Source organism: Staurois parvus, unplaced genomic scaffold (assembly GCF_062004578.1).
Source record: "Staurois parvus isolate SC_StPar_1 unplaced genomic scaffold, SC_StPar_1.0 ptg001493l, whole genome shotgun sequence".
Lineage (NCBI taxonomy): Eukaryota > Metazoa > Chordata > Amphibia > Anura > Ranidae > Staurois > Staurois parvus.
The window spans coordinates 329407-351822 of record NW_028319289.1 but is presented as its reverse complement, the minus strand read 5'-3'; the positions used below and the strand labels follow the sequence as shown (position 1 = coordinate 351822).

The window sequence follows — 22416 nt, the reverse complement described above, 5'->3', positions numbered from 1 at the left end:
TCTTCTTCACAGATCATGGCTTTAATCCAGATTTGATGAGAAATACGACACCGTCAGATCTCACTATGCCAGTTCAATCCAAATAAGTTCCGCAGAATGAACAGATTTCTCATTACTTTCCCCCTCCAGGGTGTTGCCTGTGTATGACCTATGACAGCGGTCACCACATTCCTGTCCGCACTAAGTGACACCAGAGGACAGGGATGACTGAAGTCTATAAGTCATTATATTTAATGAGGAGGCGATGCCTGCACTGATGATCTGTGTACACAGGAAGCACTTCATGTAGAAGTCAGGTGAGTGTGCACAGCGGACAGGTGCTGTGCGGGGGCGGGGGGGCTATCCTGCATTACACTCAATTAACCCGCAGTACATATCCGTTCCGGGACATTAGTGTTGTGTAATGAGACGAAGTGTTCTCTGTACCACCAGATAACCGTATGATCCCCCGCCGAAGAGCAAACAGACCGCCAGCAAGAGATGTGAACCGAACATAATATTCACCGCTTGTACTCTACTCTGTACCAATATTGACTCTTCTCTCAGATCTGCAGAACGTTGCTCCGTCCCATCTACACTCTGGCTGACACATATTACTATATATGCTACACTGACCTCTGGAGAGATCTGCAGAGCATTTTGCCATCCCATCTCCCCCCTGACAGATGCATATTGATGTATTCTGCAGATTCCATCACTTTCCTCTCTAGAGATCTGCAGAACATTGCTCCAACTCATTCCCCTCCTGGAAGATACTGGAGAGAGCTGCAGAACATTGATCTGTCCTATCGCCCTTCTGACACTACTATATATGCTGACCTCTCACATATATTGATATATTCTGCAGATTACTCCATCACTGACCTCTCTAGAGGTTTGCAGAACATTGCTCCATCTCATTCTCTTCCTGACGGATACGGGAGAGAACTGCAGAACATCAATCTATCTCATCTCCCTTCTGACTGACACATATTATATATGCTGCAGAATATTCCATCACTGACCTCTAGAGATCTGCAGAACATTGCTCCATCTCATCTCAGACATGACAGATACATATGATAGATTTTGCAGATTATTTCATAAGTGACCTCTCTAGAGATCAGCAGAACATCACTCCATTTGATCCCCCTCCTGACATATACTGTACATATATTCTGCACACTATCCTATCACTGACCTCTCTAGATTTCTGCAGAACATTGCTCCATCTTATTCCTCTCCTGGCAGATACTGGAGTGATCTGCAGAACATTGATCTGTCCCATCTCCCTCCTGACACATACTACTATATATGCAGACCTCTCAAGGGGTCTGCAGAACATCGCTCCATCTCATCACCCACTCAACAGATACATATTGATATATTCTGTGGATTATTCCATCACTGACCTCTTTAGAGTTCTGAAGAACATTGCTCCATCTTATTCCCCTCCTGAGAGAAACTGGAGAGATCTGGAGAACATCGGTGCATCCCATCTCCCTCCTAACTGACATATACTACTATATATGCTGCAGATTATTTCATAACTGACCTCTCTAGAGATCTGCAGAACATTGCATCTCATTCCCCTCCTGACAGATACTGGAGAGATTTGCAGAACATTGGTATGTCCCATCTCCCTCCTGACACATACTTCTATATATGCTGATCTCTTTAGAGTTCTACAGAACATTGCTCTATCTCATTCCTTTCCTGACAGATACAAGAGAGATTGCAGAACATCGGTGCATCCCATCTCCCTCCTGACTATCACATACGACTATATATGCTGCAGATTATTTCATAACTGACCTCTCTAGAGGTCTGCAGAACATCACTCCATTCCAACACCCTCCTGACATATACATATCGATATATTCTGCAGATTATTCCATCACAGACCTCTTAAGAGTTCTGCAGAATATTGCTCCATCTCACCCCCTTCCTGACAGATACATATTGATATATTCTGCAGATGATCGCATCATTGACCTCCCTGGAGATCTGCAGAACATTGCCCAGTCCCACTGACAGATACATGCTGACATACTCTGCAGATGATTTCATTTACTTACATAATTGTGGAAAAATCATCATCAACCAGGATCATATCTGCAGCCTCTTTACTGACATCTGTTCCGGTCTTCCCCATTGCCACGCCGATGTCGGCTGACTTTAGAGCCACCGCGTCATTTACACCATCTCCCGTCATTCCGACAATGGCGCCTGTGCGCTGCAGAGCCTTGACATACATACAGCATATAGAGACTCAGGAAACCGGCAACAGATAGAATGTTCAATATGCAACTAATATCAATCCAAGGAGGAGGAGCAATATTAACAGTCAGACACGTGTGGACAAATGGAATCAATTGGGACTTGTGTTTGGCCATGCCTCTGCAGATGTGAGACCGGGCAGGAGAGCCATGAATTATCTACATTGTAACAGTTGTCACCGAAACTGAGGCCACCTGGAAATCTCAAAATAGGGACAACAAAGGAGGGATCTCTCCTCATTCCTGTCCTGGTGACCACACAGGAAGTGAAGGAAATCTCCCCAGCAGAGATGTAACCTGTTGGGGAAGGGGGGGGGGGGGGGGGCAGAGGAGATGGAATTCTAACTTCCTTCCCTTCCGTCTTGCACAGTTGTACTGGCTCCTCTCCTGGACTGTAATGGCTTACTCTGATTTCACTGCACACTGTGAGCTTCTCACAATGTGCATTAGAAGCTGCAGCAGCAAGTCAGGTAGAGCACTCCTCATGTCCTGGTTGGAGGACGTCCAGCATCATCCAGCACTTTCTTCCCCAGCCTGACTGGCCCTGGCCCGCCCCTTTCATTCATTGGATTTTAGTTCTTTCAATCATGGAGGCTCAGCATCACATGTGGGCGTTACCTATGCAAATACAAGTCTGCCTAAAAACACACACTCCTCCACACTGCACCCACCCATTTTGCCATTTTGATATTTGCATAGCTCCTCCCAAGGCCCCACCCACTGCTTGCATTATGACTGAGGGCTCTTGAGAGAAGCAGACAGGCGGGGTGCTGTGATGTTTCAGAATGTACAGCACCCTGATGGCCCCTTCCACCAGCCTTGAGTTGCCTGTACTGCATAGATAAGCACACAGACCCAGTAATGGCATCACCGGTTCTAAAATAAGGCATATGATAAAAGCAGAAAGTATTTATTAACCCATTCCCACTGGTGCCTCCTGGCCCTTAAAGAGTTTCAGAAACCGGGAGGCGGGGTTTAGGGATCCTATGACCTCCGTGACGCGTCATCACGGCGGTCTCATGATCGGGAAAGGTCCCAATCAAAAGAGCAGACTGGGACCTTTCCTTGAGTACCGGACATGTGTGCTGGGAGCATGCAGGGTGCGCGCTCTCAGCACATATGTTTTTTGTTAATTGCACGCAAATGTGCGGCTGCTCGGCGTCTAGGCCCAGACGCTGGGAGACCCCACATTTGTGTGCGGCTGGCGTGAAGAGGTTAAATAATGTTATAATGTTAATGTTTGTATACATATAAATAATTGTATTGTTTTTCTATAATCAGTATTTATAGTTTTGTAATTCTATATCTACAGCTAAACTAAAACAAGATAACAGATCCGTAGGAGACATGGTTACCTTGATAATCTTCAGTTTGTGCTTCGGGCTGGTGCGGTAGAAGACGGAGACCTGAGAAGACAAACAGCGCCGTTATCTACAGGATGTAAAATGGTCAAATAAACCTGAGACAGTCAAGGATGTCACACAGACCTTGGTGACCACAGAGGACAAGGACCCTTCATCTAATCCATCCAACTCCTCCCCCGAAATGGCTTTAAGATGCCCATTAGATAGACCGATACTTCTTCCTGGAAAAGTGCCGAAATGTTAGAGAAACATCTGATAACAAAAAGAAAAAAGTCCAAAAAGGTCACTCCGCCCAGAACAGAGATTTCAATGTTTGCTAGAGAGTTAAAGTTCCAATTACATCTCTTAGGGACTCTAATGTTGAATACCACTGCCCAGTGCCTATTATGAGGGGTTCCCACCATCCCTGTACTGGGTTACTGGGTCTGTACACCTGCTGTGCCCATTATGATGGGTTCCCACCATCCCTGTGCCAAGTTCCCAGGTCTGTACACCTGCTGTGCCCATTATGAGGGGTTGCCACCTTCACTGTGCTGGGATCCCGGGTCTGGACACCTGCTGTGCCCATTATGAGGGGCTCCCACCATCCCTGTGCTGGGTTCCCGGGTCTGGACACCTGCTGTGCCCATTATGAAGGTTTCCCACCATTCCAGTGCTGAGTTCCCGGGTCTGTACACCTGCTGTGCCCATTATGAGGGGTTGCCACCATCACTGTGCTGGGATCCCGGGTCTGGACACCTGCTGTGCCCATTATGAGGGGTTCCCACCATCCCTGTGCTGGGTTCCCGGGTCTGTACACCTGCTGTGCCCATTATGAGGGGTTCCCACCATCCCTGTGCCAAGTTCCCAGGTCTGTACACCTGCTGTGCCCATTATGATGGGTTCTCACCATCCCTGTGCTGAGTTCCCGGGTCTCTACACCTGCTGTGCCCATTATGAGGGGTCCCCACCATCTCTGTGCTGAATTCTCGGGTCTATACACCTGCTGTGCCCATTATGAGGGGTTCCCACCATCCCTGTGCTGAGTTCCCGGGTCTGTACACCTGCTGTGCCCATTATGAGGGGTCCCCACCATCTCTGTGCTGAATTCCCGGGTCTGTACACCTGCTGTGCCCAATATGAGGGGTTCCCACCATCTCTGTGCTGAATTCTCGAGTCTATACACCTGCTGTGCCCATTATGAGGGGTTCCCACCATCCCTGTGCCGAGTTCCCGGGTCTGTACACCTACTGTGCCCATTATGAGGTGTTTCCACCATCCCTGTGCCGAGTTCCCGGGTCTGTACACCTGCTGTGCCCATTATGAGGGGTTCCCACTATACCTGTGCTGAGTTCCCGGGTCTGTACACCTGCTGTGCCCATTATGAGGTGTTCCCACCATCCCTGTGCCGAGTTCCCGGGTCTGTACACCTGCTATGCCCATTATGAGGGGTTCCCACTATACCTGTGCTGAGTTCCCGGGTCTGTACACCTGCTGTGCCCATTATGAGGTGTTCCCACCATCCCTGTGCCGAGTTCCCGGGTCTGTACACCTGCTGTGCCCATTATGAGGGGTCCCCACCATCTCTGTGCAGAATTCTCGGGTCTATACACCTGCTGTGCCCATTATGAGGGGTTCCCACCATCCCTGTGCTGAATTCCCGGGTCTGTACACCTGTTGTGCCCATTATGAGGGGTTCCCACCATCTCTCTGTTGAGTTCCCAGGTCTGTACTCCTACTAGGATGGCAATAGTGAGTAAAAGGCGAAGGATGGCAATAGTGAGATGGAACATTAGGATGGAAATAGTGGGCAAAGCCTTAAAAGGACAATATTGGGGTGAAGCCTTAGGATGGCAATAGTGAGGTGAAGATTTTGGGTGACAAACGTGGTGCAAAGCCTTAGGATGGCAATAATGGATTCAAGCCTTAGAACTGCAATGGTGAGATGGAACGTTTGGATGGAAATAATATGCAAAGCCTTAAAACGGCTATACTGGGGAGAAGCCTTAGGATGGCATAAGTGTAGTGAAGCCTCAGGGTGGTAATAGCGGGGAGATGCCTTAAGATGGCAGTAGTGGGGTGAGGCCTTAGGATGGGAATGCCTTTTTTTTCCTGACACCATGGTATTGAAGTGATGTTGAGTGCAATACGGTGAACAGGATGCTGATTCCAACAGTAAGATCTTCCACAACCAGCAGATCAAAGAGCACCTGTCATGGATGCTGCCATTTCTGACATGTCCTTAGATGTCTGCCTGTCATTCTGATCCTCTGACTCCAACACCTTGTGTCTCTGAACTGGAACACACATGAAGATAAGGGAGGTCAGAGTAAATTACGCACACTCTTAAAGTACTGAAGCCAGAGGATCAGCATAACAGCCAAGAATCTAGCAGTTTCCGGCTCTATGAATCTGTATAATAAAGAAGTTTGGGATTATCAGAAAACAAATTGCTCATCAGTGAATGTTCCGGATCTTTATGATTTGCACACAGTTTGGTTCCATAAATGATACAATTCTCACTCATCATATGGAGGGAAAACCCATCCCTTGCTCCGCCCTCTTTATTACAATGACAGTTATAAGCCACGGCGTGCATGGCTTTCCCTCACCGATAGCCTGAGCCGTCTCCAGTGCATCTCCAGTGATCATCTTGACGGACACCCCAGACTCCAGCAGGATCTGTACCGCGTCGCTCACCCCACTTCTTGGGGGGTCAATAATTCCGATCAGCCCCAGGAACATCAGCATCCCCAACTCAGGTCCAGAGGCCAGCGCCAGCACTGTAGAGGAGGAGACAAATCCCCCATTAATTTATTGAGTTTGTACAAGTCCCTGTCTGTAGTGACACCGTTATTCAAGCCTGCGACTTTTCAGTGTGGTCACTGCCCCGCCCCCTGACACATGCCTGCACATTCCATCCACCATGGCCCCCCTCAGTTTCTATTTCATGGCACAAATATAGTGCCACATGACCAGGATCATTCAATATGTTAATGCAGTAATATTCCACAGCAACCAATCAGAATTTTTTTTGGTCATCAGACCAATGAAAGATGAATTCCTAAAAAAAAACCTGGACACATATACAAGTCAGAGATCCTCATTCACTTCAGTGACTTCGAATACTGAAGCCAGGACGTTAACCTGCTGCACCTGGCTGTACCTAGCTGGACAATCCCTGGGGTTGCCAATCCCCTGATCTGCTCATAGGTCCTGACACTGAACCTGTGTAAATGCAGCCTTTGTGTTCCCAGCTCCGCCCCCTGAGAGCACTGTAGAACCCCCCACCCCGCAGAGCATGACAAGGAGTTTACATGGCACAGTCATTTGACAAGAAGCTGCAGTCCCCCCCAATCATATGTGAGAGGAGAGATTTTGACTGATTGTCTAATAAGGCGCCCAAGCACAGTCACCTCTCAGCCCCTGGCTTCCCATGTTCTTCTCCTCCTGAAGGTAGAGTGATTTCTGCTGCGGTGTGAGCGCCATTGTCATCCCGCCGCTGTTATACGTTGTACAGTACTGAATCACCTCCTCGAAGGCCCCCTTCATGAAGTATACGTCCTCCTGATTCTATGGGGGAAGAAGAAAAATCATCCAAAATGACAAACCAAAAGAGGATTGGAGACAGATCTGTACATATGGGGGGGGGGGGGGCAATCTGGGCAGAGCCTTACCTCGAGTTTGTCCACACATTTCACCGCCATCCACCTCTGCTCTGAACTGAATGGAATTTCCTTCTTCCGAATGTAATTCTCTCTGGAATTCCCCATACTCATCTACAGGAAGAAATTATCATTACTCGATATAAACTCTTTACCAGAGGAGCTTACACTCTAATGTCCCCCCACAGTCACACACCTATTATTATACATTTATATAGCTCTGGCATATACTGCAGCGCTGTACAAGGAACACTAACCCAGTCATATCAGCCTCTGTGCCAGAGGACCTTACACTCTAAATGTCCCCCTACAGTCGCACACTATTATTATACATTTATATAGCTCTGACATATACCGCCGTGCTGTACAGAGAACACTAAACCAGTCATATTATTATTATTATTATTATACAGGATTTATATAGTGCCAACAGTTTGCTCAGCACTTTACAATATAACGGGAGACAATACAGCAACAATACAGTTCAATACAAGAGGGAAAGGAGGGCCTGATCCTGGGAGCTTACAATCTAGGAGACATATCAGTCTCTGTGCCAGAGGAGCTTACACTCTAATGTCCCCCCACAGTTGCACACTATTATTATACATTTATATAGCTCTGACATATATTGTACTGCTGTACAGAGAACACTGAGCCAGTGACATCATTACCTGCACCAAAGAAGCTTACACTCTAATGCCCCCCCCCCCCCACAGTCACACACTATTTTTATACATTTATATAGCTCTGACATATACTGTAGTGCTGTACAGAGAACACTGAGCCAGTCACATCAGTCTCTGCACCACAGGAGCTTACACTCTAATCCCCCCCCCAGTCACACACTAGTATTATACATTTATATAGTTCTGACATATTCCGTAGTGCTGTACAGAGAACACTGAGCCAGGCACATCAGTCTCTGCACCACAGGAGCTTACACTCTAATCCCCCCCCCCAGTCACACACTAGTATTATACATTTACATAGCTCTGACATATACTGTAGTGCTGTACAGTGAACACTGAGCCAGTGACATCATACACTCTAGTGCCCCCCCCCAGTCACACACTGTTAATATATATTTACAGTATATAGCTCTGACATATACCATAGCACTGTACAGGGAAAAGATTTTAGTGGAAGAATTCTCTATAACACGTATAGAATGACCCCCATCTGACCATATGTACTGTCTAAGTGTCTTCATTCTGGCTCAGACAGAAGCTCCGCCCTCCACGGGGCGAGTTCATCTCAAGGACGCACCGGGCACAAACCAGTTCTAAAGATCCATCATGCGTCGACAACCGGTTCTCAGAAGGAATGACAGCGGTTGTTTGCACAGCGTTAAGATTCTCGGATTATTTAAACACACTAACCACAAGAGGACAAAGTGTAGGATTGCAACGTACCTCGCCAAACCGACGTCACCGGCTCATAAAGAGGACAATAGAAGAGGTGAAACAATGTGGTGACTTCTTGTGAAAGTGACAGTCTTGTTTTCAAAGTTCAGGAGTGATGGAGAAAGTTTAGGTCTCAATCACACTGGACATTTTTAGCGCTGCTGTTAGCGACAACTGGAGTTTTTTTTTTTCCTGTCCCTCCATGTTGGCCAATGTGACCATGTACTCACAGGCTAGGTTCACACCTATGCGTATTTCAGTGCGTTTTCAGATTTGCAGACACACACTACAGTCCATTTAACATACTTTCGTATGGGTCACATTCACATCTGGGTGTTTTCAACCTTGTATTTTTTGGAAAGGGTCTGGGACTTTTTTGCCTGCAGAAGATTGTGTTTTTATTGCAATAGACTTCAATGGAAACGCATAAAAAAAACATGAAAAATACACACATGCATTTTGGTGCATTTCCTGCATTACAACAGACACATCCCCCTAGCAACATTAACACATCCAAAAAAACAAGAAACACAAAATGCATCAAAAATGCGTGTGAACAAACACAAACCGCACCACAAAATGCACCGGGGAAAAAAACGCATCAACTGCAACCTGCATGGGTGCAAACCTAGCCTTAGAGGAGTTTAGAGGCAGAAAAAACCCCACTGCCAGCATGTCCAAGAGCACCAGCGTTTTGACAGAAAAAATGCTTGACACGTGTTAAGGCGCGTTTAGCGTTTGGGAGTCAATTAATTTCAATGGCCAGTATAAACTATTATTCTGGTAAATTTAATTAGCATCCAAGCGCCTAAATGTGTTTACAAGTGTCAACATGGTCCACCTAGTCAAAAGACCTTGTGTACCCCTTTCCTTCTGGCTACCCAAAGCTGACCACCAAGTACTAGATCAGGGGGCTCTCCAGGGAAAGAGGGAGAGAGCAAATATGCTAATTAGATACAATGCTCTCCCTATGTTAAAATAGTATGGTCCAAAATCATCATTATTCATGGCAGGAGGGGATGATGGGAGGGGAGATCCATTGGATCAGTGTGTCCCCAATTCAACAAACCGACCTGGCATGGATGGCAATCCAAGGGGGGTTGCCTCTCAGGACATTTATGCATGCCAGGAACCTGAGCAGATACAGACACTGCCCCTTCTGCATCATCCACGAGGAAACGTCTTACCACGTTTTCTGGGAGTGCTCATTTGCTCAGGCCCTGTTGGGGGCCCTGGAACCTGAACTCAAGGACTTTGTACCACAGACAGCCATCACTCACTTTGGGGTGTTGAATGGACTGTTCTGTGGAACCTTTTCTCTGGAGGACATTGACGGCGCCTGGCGGGTGCTGTGTTGCTTTAAGGACGCTTTATGGTGCGCCAGAAAGCGCCTCATCCACCAGCGGGAGAGGATGTCCATTGAGGACTGCCGCAGACTGATCCTCAGTCTGCTCAGAGACTATTCCTTGATGGACTTTAAGGAGGAAGAGGACGTCTGAAGATTTCCCCCTTCCCCCTACTCCCCCTTGCGTGTCTTTGTCTTTTCAATAAAGCTTCGGGCCTGTGTCTCCCCCTTTCTTCCCTTCCCCCCCCACACACCCGATGCCTATTGTAAATTGTGATTTTCGGTTTTTCGTTTTTTCGCTCTCGTTTATTGCATGACTTAGTACTGTGTATCAGGATGCTATGGTTTTTGGGGTAAAGCGGCGTCATGCATGACGTGGCGGTCTGGGGATTCATCCTCTGCACATCACGTCAGGCATCATACCGCTGAACGAATGTATTTATTTCTGAATGTATTTATTATATGCTTGGAACTGTATTGCTATGTGGTGCACTGAGTCGCAGTACAGGGTGAGATGTACCCCGATTACACGTATCATGTTGTTTTTGATGCTTCTGTAATAAAAGTATCTTTTCAATCAAAAAAAACCGAGCGGAACACTTTTCCTGCACTGCACCTTTTAGGGCTAAGTCCAGGGCAATTTTTATGCTACAGGCCTCAGGGCCTACCCAGTGCACTATTGCATCTGCCACTTTTTTATTTATTTTTTCTCCCACATTTGAATCACTTTCACTTATGTGTGTTCTTCTCACGGATGGAGGGTGAGGGTCCTTGGACCTGCCCTGAAGTCTAGGGGGAGGATGTGTGGCCTTTTGGTTCCTTTCTCCCGTGTTCCTGGGGGGGGGGGGCTCCGGGAGAGCCCCCTGACCTAGTACTTGATGGGCGGCTTTGGCAACCCACAAGGAAAGGGGTCTACCAGGCCTTTTGGCTTTGTGGAGATCTCAGTCCCTGTCAAGAGCCTTGCGCCCTGGGGGATCAGGTCCTTCCCCTTCAGGGGGTGGACTAAAGCACACCCCTAAGTGCACTTTTTTGTGTTGGTGTTTTGCACTTGCACGTTTTTTGTTCACTTACAGGTTTTTCTTTTTTTGCACTTCTGTGGACTTTAAAAAATAAACAAATAAATGCTCTCCCTAAGTTAAAATAGTATGGTCAAAAATCATCCTTATTCGTGGAAGCTGGAGGATGGTGGGAGGGGTGATCCGTTGTGTCTGATCCAACAAAGTGAGCGGGCATCTGGGAAAAAGTAGGGGTTTTCTGGGTGTCAGACAAATTTGCATATATTTCACTAATCCCACACTTCTTGAAAGTGAGGGCTGAGCCAAGCAGAAAGGGGTATGCAAATTAGTGTGACCATGGTCCTTTGGAATCGAATCAGAACACTCTCCCTAAAGTGAAACAAAAATTAAAATAATGTAAAGAAAAAAGAAAAACAAAAAGGGGGGGCTTTTTTGTTAAGGTCAGTGTACTTGTGGGCTTTGAGGAAGAATCCAGGAACATCGTTTTCCGTGCCAAGGTGGAGAATCTTGAGAAAGGTGAGAAGTGTAACTCTTTCTTTTTCAGAAAGCTCCACTCAGGACACACACCTTTGTCGGAGCTACACGAGACCGGAACGCTCCAGAAAGGGAAGGAAGCCGTGATGCAGGTGGTCAGCGACTACTACACCGACCTCTAATCTCCTAAAGAAAGAAGCAGATCAGCAGCCAACAGATTCTTGTCAAGTATCACTAACGTCATTGATCCTGCAGGTTTGTCGGCCACCAACGCTCCCTTGATGTTGGAGGAGCTGCACTCTGCTGCCAGATCCTTTAGGCAGGGAAGGACCCCGGGCTGCAACGGAGCTCTACGTAGCGCTGTGGGATCTCGTGGGCCCGGAACTGCTCTAGCTGTACGAGAAGATGATGGTGGAGGGAAGAATGCCTCCTTCGTTGAGGGAAGGGATGATCACGATAAGGGGGAGGGATGTGATAAGGTTCTGGCCAACAGGCTGAAGGCTGTCACTGGATCAGACTTGTGGCATTCTTGGCCGCGGGATTGCAGACACCCCCCCCCCCCCAACACACCCAATGCTTGTTTGAATTGGTTTATTTGGTAATGTTTCTGCATGCTATGGTTATGTGACGTCCCATCTCTCTCTTGAACGTGGCTTGCAAGATCCTCACCAAGGTTCTGGCCGATAGGCTGAAGGCTGTCACTGGATCAGACTTGTGGCATTCTTGGCCGCAGGATTGCAGACAGCCTAGCGCTTGTCCAGTTCATCAAGGACCGCTGTGTGCACATGGCCCTGGTCAGTCTTGACCGTGTCTCTCATGTTTATGTGCAGAGCCCTGCTCAGGTTTGGTCTTGGGGAGATGTTTTGTTTGTATGTTGACCTTATGTACAATGACATCTGTAGTACAGTGTTGGTGAATGCCTGGAAAACTGACCCCTTCCCGGTCCTCTCTGGGGTCACACAAGGCTGCTTTTTATTTGCTGTATACAGCTCTTCACCAAATGCATCAGACGGAATCCAGAGATCAGGGGGATCACTGCACTGAAGCCAGAGAGAAGGGAAGTGAAGTGTTCATTCTACATAGACAACATGACGGTGTTCTGTGCTCACCAGTGCTCCATCGACCTTGCTCGTCCAGACCTGCGAGGACTTCAGCCAAGCTTCAGGGGCAAAAGTCAACTTCAGGAAGTCAGAGGTCATGCTCTTTGGAAAGTGGTTCCTGCCTTCTTCTGCATCCATGCCTTTCAGCATCAGTACGGACTTCATCAAAATTTTGGGAGTCTGGTTTGGTGCTGAGGGTGCAGCCCTGAAGTCTTGGGAGAAGAGACTGTCCATCGAAGGGAAGACACTGGTACTCCGCAGCGAGATTCTCCCTGTGTTGCAGTACCTTGCCCAGGCCTGGCTCCCACGGGTCAACACCTGCAAGGCCATCACCAGGGTGGTGTTTTACTTCATCTGGGGCACCAAGATGGACAGAGTGAAGTGGGCAGTCATGTTCAAGGAACCTCTCAGGACCTGTTTGCGGTAATGGTGTGTCCGACATCGCCACCCAACTTCTTTGCCTGCAACTGCATCCGCAGGACTTTTTTTTTTCATTTATTTTTTTACTTTCACTTATGTGTGTGTTTTTTTTCTCACGGTGGTAGGGTGTGGGTCCTCCCCTGTTCCTGGGGGGGGGGGGCGTCTCTCTTTGGGAGAGCCCCCGGACCTAGTACTTGGTGGTCGGTTTCAATTCAGAGCGATTCCAGGAGGAGGCGTCACCAGCCACGTCTATTATTAAGTGTGCTGTACATCAATGATCCTCAAAGATTTTAACAAAATTATTTCAAGATTCTCACCCACTTGTGTTCCGTAGATATTGTGCCAGTCTAGTTGTTTCAAGATTCTCACCCACTTTTGTTCCGTAGATATTGTGCCAGTCTAGTAATTTTGCTGAATTCTAAGTGGCTTTGGACATGTAATAAGTAAACCAATCATAAAACACCATGTGCAGTGATTCTAAGGACAGCAGCACCTTATGGATGTCTTGGATGTCTGCACAGACTTACGGGAAAGGCAGAGAGCCAATTACAAGAGCCAGAGGGGACAGCAGCTATATCAAAGTGAACTGAATAAGGGCAGCTATAGTACAAGCGGTACCTTCATTGCCAAGACAAGCAGGGCACCCTCTGTTGGCTGTCCCATCAAGGTGCCATTGCGAATGATGGCGTTGTTGGCGACACATCCAGCCTGTTATTGAGAATAAGAGAATTAATACCTTGGAATACAGACTTTGTCTGATACAGGCAAAACATTCACCATCACCCAAGGGGAACCCCACAGATGACCAGCATAGCAATGCTCTAATTGGATAAAAGACTCTTTAGCTCCTCCCACATCAAACTTCTACCCTCAGGGGCAAAATCTGAATTTACATACACTTTAATGATCTTCACACCAACCCTGTACATGTGGTTAGAATTTCTGCTTGGTTTAATCGCTGTGTCCCCACTGGGAAGCTTCACCCTCCATATTCACCATTATCAGGAACTGATAGGGAATCAGTAATTGTACAGTTGTCACCAGAACAAGAATACAGGGGAAATCCTCCGATGGGGGCACATGTTCAGGTGACAAATGTTTAAGGGGCTTTCTCTCCTCTTCCTGTTGTGTCTCCATGGCATTAAGTGAGACGAAATCTCAATAGTGGGAACAAATACATCAGTAAAAATCTGGAAGGTATGTGAGATAGGCGCTGGATTTTGCTTTCAATGTTTTAAGATTTACAAAGGTCCTTCTAATATATGAACCTCAATAGTTCAGCTGAGCTCTAGGCCAATCCCCCTAATTAAGTAAAAGTCCCCAGGGTAAAATGTCTCGTAAGAGCACCAGACCAATGGTATAAGTCGAAAAAATATTTTATTCATTCATAACAAGTTTATGGTAAACAGACAACACATTCCATGGGCTCTGGCACTCCCTTCATCATGGCTTCTGCAAGGCAGGATGGAGTTTGAGTAGATGAAGTTGACATTCGTCAGGTGCATCTGGAAATCCTGCTACTGTTTCTGTGCACCACACAGGTGTCAACCTGCTCTAATTACTACCCAAACTGTGGTAGATTTGGATCTTTCGAAGTGAGGAAAATCCTTACCTCTACTAACTTTCCTACAGAGATGTTGGAGAAGTCCCGCAACTCTTCATTGGATGGCAGCAAGTTCACAGTTCCCTTCTCGTCATAACCAATGCCGGTTACCTGAGCAGTCAACAGAAGAGATTGCACCACCAATGAGATGAGAGAGAGATACATGGAAAAATCTACAAAATCCAGTCCAAACTTCTCAACTATAAATTAGTTCAACCATTGTAGGCTAAATGAGGCTCCTGGGATACAGCTATCATTATGCTCTATGGAATGATCTCAAAAAAAGTAATCTGTGCTTCGTATAATATCTCCCCCACAATACCAATTTACCAAAAACACAAGATGTCTATTGTATAGAAAAGTTATATGAAAATGATGAAGCTGACTAAGATTAATGATGATACAGAGATCATATTTATCATAATATCCTTTAATCATTGGAGAGAACCCATCTCCTCTGATCATCTATTTTTACATGATATAGCCGAAAGTATGGACACATGACTATCACATATATAGATATATGTTTGTTGGACATTCTACTCCAAAATCATGGTCATTAATATGGAGTTGACCCCCTTCCCCCATGGCCATTTATATAAAGTTGGTTCAAGTATACATGGCCAAGTATGTAAAGAGTTGGCCCTGAACTTGGCCATTTATTTGGAGTCGGGCCCACATGGTCATTTATATTGAGTTGGCTCCCCATGGCCATTAATATAGAGCTGGTTCTACATGGCCATTAATATAGAGTTTGGAATGTGAACTGTGAGGTTATAGACATGAAATAGGAAACCTTAGGAGTCAGACCTGTCCGTTTTGGTTCCACTGAATTCTACTTTTCTTTTTTCGCAAGGCTACAAAAAATATAAAAGACAGCTCACCTCTGCATGTAAGCCATCGGATGTGACTAGTTTGGTGGCAGTCATCTCATTGGCGGTCAGTGTTCCGGTCTTGTCTGAGCAGATAACGTTACAGCAGCCTGGAAATAGTGGGGAATATACAGGGAATCAAGCAGCACCAGTGAGTAGTCAGATTGCTGACAAAATTCTTTGTCCTCATCAGCAGTAACAGGAAGATGTTTGCTGGTCTTATGGTCTAGAAACTCATTCTCAGATATCTACACAAGCTCAACACATTATTTTTTCTTAATATTAAAGAAGGTTTTATCTGGACATTCACAAGGCCCTAGGCTCTTGTCTATGTTCCTTGTGGATGATCTGGTTCATGCTCTGATGGGTCTCGTACACTACCTAGAGTCTCTACGATAGGCAGCTTCTTCACAATGACTCTCTTGTTGGCCATCCTCATTACGCCAAGCGCCAGCGTTACGGTGACAACGATGGGCAGACCTTCAGGAATGGCGGCCACTGCCAAACTACAAGGTAAGAATGAAAAAAACAAAAAAACAAACCAATGACCAACCAGAACAGGAAAACCCCAAAGACAGTCCTTATGATAACCGTACTATGTTTTCTGACTGGCAAGTACTGAGTACTGAACCTTGGGAGGGCAGAGAAGGGTTTGTGTGCCTCCATACCCAGGAAGAACCGGGACTATTACTATGACTTCAGTAGTGCATAGGGTGTTAGGGGAGCACGGTGAACACCTTTCACCTTTGGCTGACCCACACACAGCCTGATGGCAGTTAATTAACCCATATGGAGTACAGAAGGGGATAAAGTTGCTTTGGTAGGATGGATGAAAGCTCTTACAGAGGGCAGACTGATGACTATGTCCCACATAGACTTACATGGACCACAGTAACCCTCCTACACAGACACCAAAGTAATCCCCCTACCTGGCCACCATAGTAGTCCCCCTAAATGGGTGCCCTAGTAACCCCCCTACATTGACACCATAATAGTCCCCCTACACAGATACTGTGGTAGCCCTTCTACATGGACATCATAGTAGACCACTACATTGAGAACATAGTAGCCCTTTTACCCAGACATCACAGTAGCTCCCCTACAAGGATACCCTGGTAGCCCTCCTACACAAATGCCCCGACAGCCCTCCTACACGAATGTCCCTGCAGGCCCCTACCTAAGCCCCCCTACATGGATAACCCTGAAGCCCCCCTATATGGATGCCCCTGCAGCCCCCCTACATGGACACCCCTGCAGTCCACCAACATCAAATAAGATATGGCAGGCAGTTAATGACTGGAGAGGACCAGCAGCTATAAAAGGCCCTTCCAGTCAAACTCCTACCAAGAGGCCAACCGCATCTCTACAATGAAATAGTTCTGAAATGAGACGTTTATTATAAAATGTCACAAGTTACATAACTGAATGATGAAAAACATATTTCCAGAGTGACGGATCCTTTCATCTCTGACATCTCTTTCATGAAAATTCTACAGCTTGTCACTTTGTCACCACATGATTGCTTTTTATGCATTGTTTAGACAAGACTACACGAAGAGGTTGGGGTTTAGTGACGCAATATCTGAGAACGCACCAATCCCAACCTCGGGGGGCCCGGCAGTGTTATGGAGAGGCTTTGGGGTGTTTCATGTGACAGAAAGGGACATAGAGACTACAGGGCAGCGATGTACATAAAGTGCTCAGATCCCGCGTAGTACAAATTGCTCTGTGTCAACTTACCTGACACCAATGGTGAACATACTGAGGAGAGGCTTCCCCTGCAACCAGCCAATCAGCATGATCAACCCTGCAAGAGAGAAATGGTTACAGTGTTAAGAGGACACCCTGACTTTACATCCACTTAAAAGGACAACTCCAAACAACTAACAGCACAACTGCAAACCCTATATAGGAATTGTTTAAAAACTGGTACAAATGTATATCAATATATTCACCCCACTATGCGATATTGATGACTAGGAAACAGAGGGTAACGCTTTTCAGAGCCTGAGATCTCACAGATTTCATACATTGGCCTGCTTTCTGACTACTAGTGAACATCTACACATAGGCTGCATTGCAGGAAGGGAAATCTTAGGATGGGGCCAGCCACGTGTCCCCCCACCTCCCACTGATCAGCTAAAGAGCAGGTAATCCCCTCAATCAAGCCTGATTTCATCTTTCAGCTGGTATGTGGCAACCTAATGATTTCAGATGCTTACACTTGGTCTGGAGGAAGATTGACAACAGGTAGCAACTGCAAAATGTTGGCTTTCCCATTACTTTCTGTCCCGGTGACACCAGGATGAAAGAGGGAGTGAACAAAAACCTGACAGAGGTTCTAATCTTCCACACCCCAAAAAATTGAAAGAAAGGTTCTGACTTTATATAAACTTTATTTAGACACATAAAAACACACAAGACAAGAAACTGGAACACGGCCACCCAGATCTTCTCTTAACAGTCACAAAATATTAGAAATGTACAGTATATTCTTTTCAACACGTTAATAGGAAGATATATCCAAATTGAGAAATAAATATAGATAACCAGACAAGCACATTAAATGTTGAGACAAGCAGTATCCAGCATATTTCGGGGACCAAAGTATCCCCCTTCATCAGGGCTTAGACTTTGATGGCAGAATTCCTATATTGACTATAGTACATTCTCCTAGATGGTGACCAGTATTTTCAGTACGGAGCCACTGTTCCGTTGTTTATGCTCGTCTTCTGATGGAGATCCTCTTCTAGTACTATAGTCCATATAGGAATTCTGCCATATATTCCAATGCCCTGATGAAGGGGGGTACTTTGCCCCCCAGAAACCCATTAGCTACCACTAGTCTTGACATTTGATGTGATTTTCTAAAGCTTGATCTCCTTTCTCATTTGGATAATTTTTATTATTATCCAACAAATCGCACTGCACACATTAAGAGTGACCCCGAGATCAGACAATTCTACTTCATAACTAGCGACCCCCCCAGAGACTTGTCTGGACAGCCACACACAGCTCAGAGAGCTTGGTCAATATCATGAGATTCGTTTCTCACCTATAATACCAAAGGAGAAGAGAGAGAGCTGCTTTCCCAGCTTGTCCATACTCTTCTGCAGAGGGGTCTTCGGGGTCTGAAACAGAAGAGGAAATCATTGGGGGATCACACGGTGACACCAAAGGCTACTGCTATGTGAGCCCACTGTCATAGGAGGGCAGAGTTACTGTCAGGTGAGCAGTCTGTGTGGATTGGTGGTTGTATATGAACGGGAGAGGAGACAGATTCTACACTCATTCTCTGCTATCAGAGGCCATAAATAATCAACCGTCAACAGAAAGTTATTAAAAATTAGAAAGATTTTAGATTGACTCGGCTTCTTGTACCCGCTGTCCTCACAGTATAGAAATGATCTCTCCTTTGCATATCAATAATAGGAACATATGTACAATGAGGGGGTGCCATTCACTAGGGTGCCGTTCCTAACGGAGAACAAGAACCCCTAAATTATAAATCACAGCTGAATATATATATATATATATATATATATATATATATATATATATATATATATAAAAAATGTATATACACATTATATGGTATTCCTGTAGTGTTCCTGTTACTCCTTTTCTGAGAAAGTGGTAACAGTGACCCCCGAAATGCTGGTCATAGGAGATCCCTATTTTCCTGACCACTATGCCATTAGTAGTAATCAATGCATCTTTCCTCAGTGTACATATGAATGCATCCATCCGTACATTATAATGAATGTATCATGGTGTATCTATTCATTATAACGACTGTCCCATGGTGTATGTGTTCATTATACAACTTTCCCATAGTGTATGTGTTCATTATATGAATGTCCCATGGTGTATGTGTTCATTATACAGACTGTCCCATGGTGTATGTGTTCATTATACGATTGTCCCATAGTGTATGTGTTCATTATATGAATGTCCCACGGTGTATGTGTTTATTATACGAATGTCCCACGGTGTATGTGTTTATTATACGAATGTCCCATGGTGTATGTGTTTATTATGCGAATGTCCCACGGTGTATGTGTTCATTATACGAATGTCACATGGTGTATGTGTTTATTATACGAATGTCCCATGGTGTATGTTTATTATACGAATGTCCCATGGTGTATGTGTTCATTATACGAATGTCCCATGGTGTATGTGTTCATTATACGAATGTCCCATGGTGTATGTGTTCATTATACGAATGTCCCATGGTGTATCTGTTCATTATATGAATGTCCCTTGGTGTATCTGTTCATTATACAGACTGTCCCACGGTGTATGTGTTCATTATACGAATGTCCCACGGTGTATGTGTTCTTTATACGACTGTCCCACGGTGTATCTGTTCATTATACGAATGTCCCATGGTGTATGTGTTCATTATACGACTGTCCCAGGTTGTATCTGTTCATTATATGAATGTCCCATGGTGTATGTGTTCATTATACAGACTGTCCCACGGTGTATCTGTTCATTATACAGACTGTCCCACAGTGTATCTGTTCATTATACAGACTGTCCCACAGTGTATCTGTTCATTATACGAATGTCCCACGTTGTATCTGTTCATTATACAGACTGTCCCACGGTGTATCTGTTCATTATACGACTGTTCCACGGTGTATCTGTTCATTATACGACTGTCCCACAGTGTATCTGTTCATTATACAGACTGTCCCATGATGTATATGTTCATTATACAGACTGTTCCATGGTGTATCTGTTCATTATACGAATGTCACATGGTATATCTGTTCATTATACGAATGTCACATGGTGTATCTGTTCATTATACGAATGTCACATGGTGTATCTGTTCATTATACGAATGTCACATGGTGTATCTGTTCATTATACGAATGTCACATGGTGTTTGTCTGTATTATGTATATGTCAAAGGCCTGGTTCACACAGGTGCAATGCAATTTCAGTGGGATTTTGTAGTGCAACTGCAGTGCATTTTTGACACTTATTTAATGTTTATTACTGCAACTCATCCCTGCTGTTATTGGTTGTTAAGCAGCCGGTGTCCGCTGGCATCCTAACAACCATGAGTTATTCCTGCAGGAATTCCTCACTGACAACAGAATAAAAGCAAAAAGCCAGCATTAAAAAAAATAGTCTGGTATGGATTTTAAAGAGGAAGCCCATGCAAAAAAAAAAAGGCACGGGCCCCTTCTCAAAATCCATACCAGACACTTGTCTGAGCATGCAGTCTGACAGGTCAAGAAAGGGGGCCTCTCCCTTCTAAACAATGCTAGGCCACATGCCCTCAACATGGGGGGGGGGGTTAATTTGCCAGAAAGGGGACCCCCCTGGAAAAGCACCTTTTCCCTGTGGTAATGAGGACAAGGACCTCTTCCCCACAACCCTGGCCCAGTGGTTGTGGGGGTGCGGGGGTGACTTATTGGAATCTGGAAGCCCCATTCAACAAAGAGGTCCCCAGATCCCAGCCCCCCATGTAAATGAGTATGGGTTACACAGTACCCCTATTCATTCACCAGACAATGTCAAAAGTACATAAAAACACAACACGTTTTTGACAAGTTTTTTATTAAATAAATAAAAAAAAAAAAGACCCCCGATGCACATCTAACGCCAATTAGATCATCCATCCATTTAGGTCCATGTCATTCATGGTGAACACCACCTGCCAGTGTGGGGGGACCCCATGCATTTCTTTTGTGTTTTATTTTGGCGTTGGGTCCTCCCATTTTTTTTAATGGCTTTGTTTACATTCTGCTGTAATTGGCGAATCACCCGCTGACAATAGGGATGACTCATGGTTGTTAGGACGCTGGCAGGTGCCAACTTCTTAACAACCAATGACTCATCCCTGCTACTGACTGGTTGTTAAGACGTCGACAAGAATGCGAACACAAATCATAGGCAATAGGCAGCAAAAAAGAATTTCCATGCACTTTTGGTGCTACTCTATTGAAGTCTATGGGGTACAAAATTGCACTGCTTTGCGCAGACACCTTCCCAAAAGCTGCATCGCAGTAGAGATCCATTGATGTGAATGGGCTCCATTGAAAACAATGTGATTTCCATGGTCATGCGATTCTGTGCAACTGAAATTGCATTTGAAATCACACTAGTGTGAACAGAGCCTTAACAGTAGCATACAAAGTGATACAAACTACTATATACATTTTTTTATCATACATTAGATATATACGGACCTCTTCCGCTTGCATCATCTTGAAAACTTCACCAAACTGTGACTTTTCACCGACGCTGATGACTAGACCCTGCCGGAAGAAATGATAATATCAAGAGAAAGGAAAAGTACAGCACCTGGCATAGTTCAGTTCTATGTGGAGTCCAGTGTGGGCAGAAAACCCTTGAAGGTTTCTTGTTTATACTGGAAACTTCAACAATGAGGTCTCCATGTTCTAATTCCCAGCTCTGTCTTCCTGGGAGGTTTCCTTCTACCGAAAACAGAAATATCAGCTTTGGGTGGACTAGCCAAAGAGGAACACTGTGTTTAAGTAAATCTCTCCCTCAATCAAATAAGTTTTCCAAGAAAGATTTAATCTATTTCTATGCTGGAAGGGCTGTTCAGTGACTTCCATCTCTCAGTTCAGTTACTTCTATAGCCCAGGGCTGTGTGAGGTCTAGGCTTCTCATAAATAATGATTATTGTGGGCAGAGCTTCCATAGATACACAGAGCTGAACAGGTATACAGTATATACACCGTGGAAGCTTCACTAAAAATCAGATGATATTGGAGATGGGCTCTGACCACACACACCACATACACAGCCCTCAGACCACACACACAGCCCTCAGACCACACACACAGCCCTCAGACCCCACACACAGCCCACACACAGCCCTCAGACCACACACACAGCCCTCAGACCACACACACAGCCCTCAGACC

General features: G+C 45.5%; 1 protein-coding gene across 1 annotated transcript in view; it reads right to left on the bottom strand.

Moving 5' to 3' along the window:
• Positions 1–22416, bottom strand: part of ATP2C2 (ATPase secretory pathway Ca2+ transporting 2) — an 83733-nt gene that overhangs the window by 10929 nt on the left and 50388 nt on the right. Inside the window, exons 9-21 of the mRNA XM_089662584.1 lie at positions 21712–21780; positions 18555–18630; positions 17240–17306; positions 15881–16005; positions 15512–15609; positions 14637–14738; positions 13643–13732; positions 7279–7380; positions 7018–7174; positions 6214–6384; positions 3746–3843; positions 3614–3664; positions 2058–2224 (exon numbers count right to left, since the gene is read on the bottom strand). Of these exons, the coding sequence (XP_089518710.1) occupies positions 2058–2224; positions 3614–3664; positions 3746–3843; positions 6214–6384; positions 7018–7174; positions 7279–7380; positions 13643–13732; positions 14637–14738; positions 15512–15609; positions 15881–16005; positions 17240–17306; positions 18555–18630; positions 21712–21780 (1373 nt within the window). The remainder of the gene's footprint in view (positions 1–2057; positions 2225–3613; positions 3665–3745; positions 3844–6213; positions 6385–7017; positions 7175–7278; positions 7381–13642; positions 13733–14636; positions 14739–15511; positions 15610–15880; positions 16006–17239; positions 17307–18554; positions 18631–21711; positions 21781–22416) is intronic.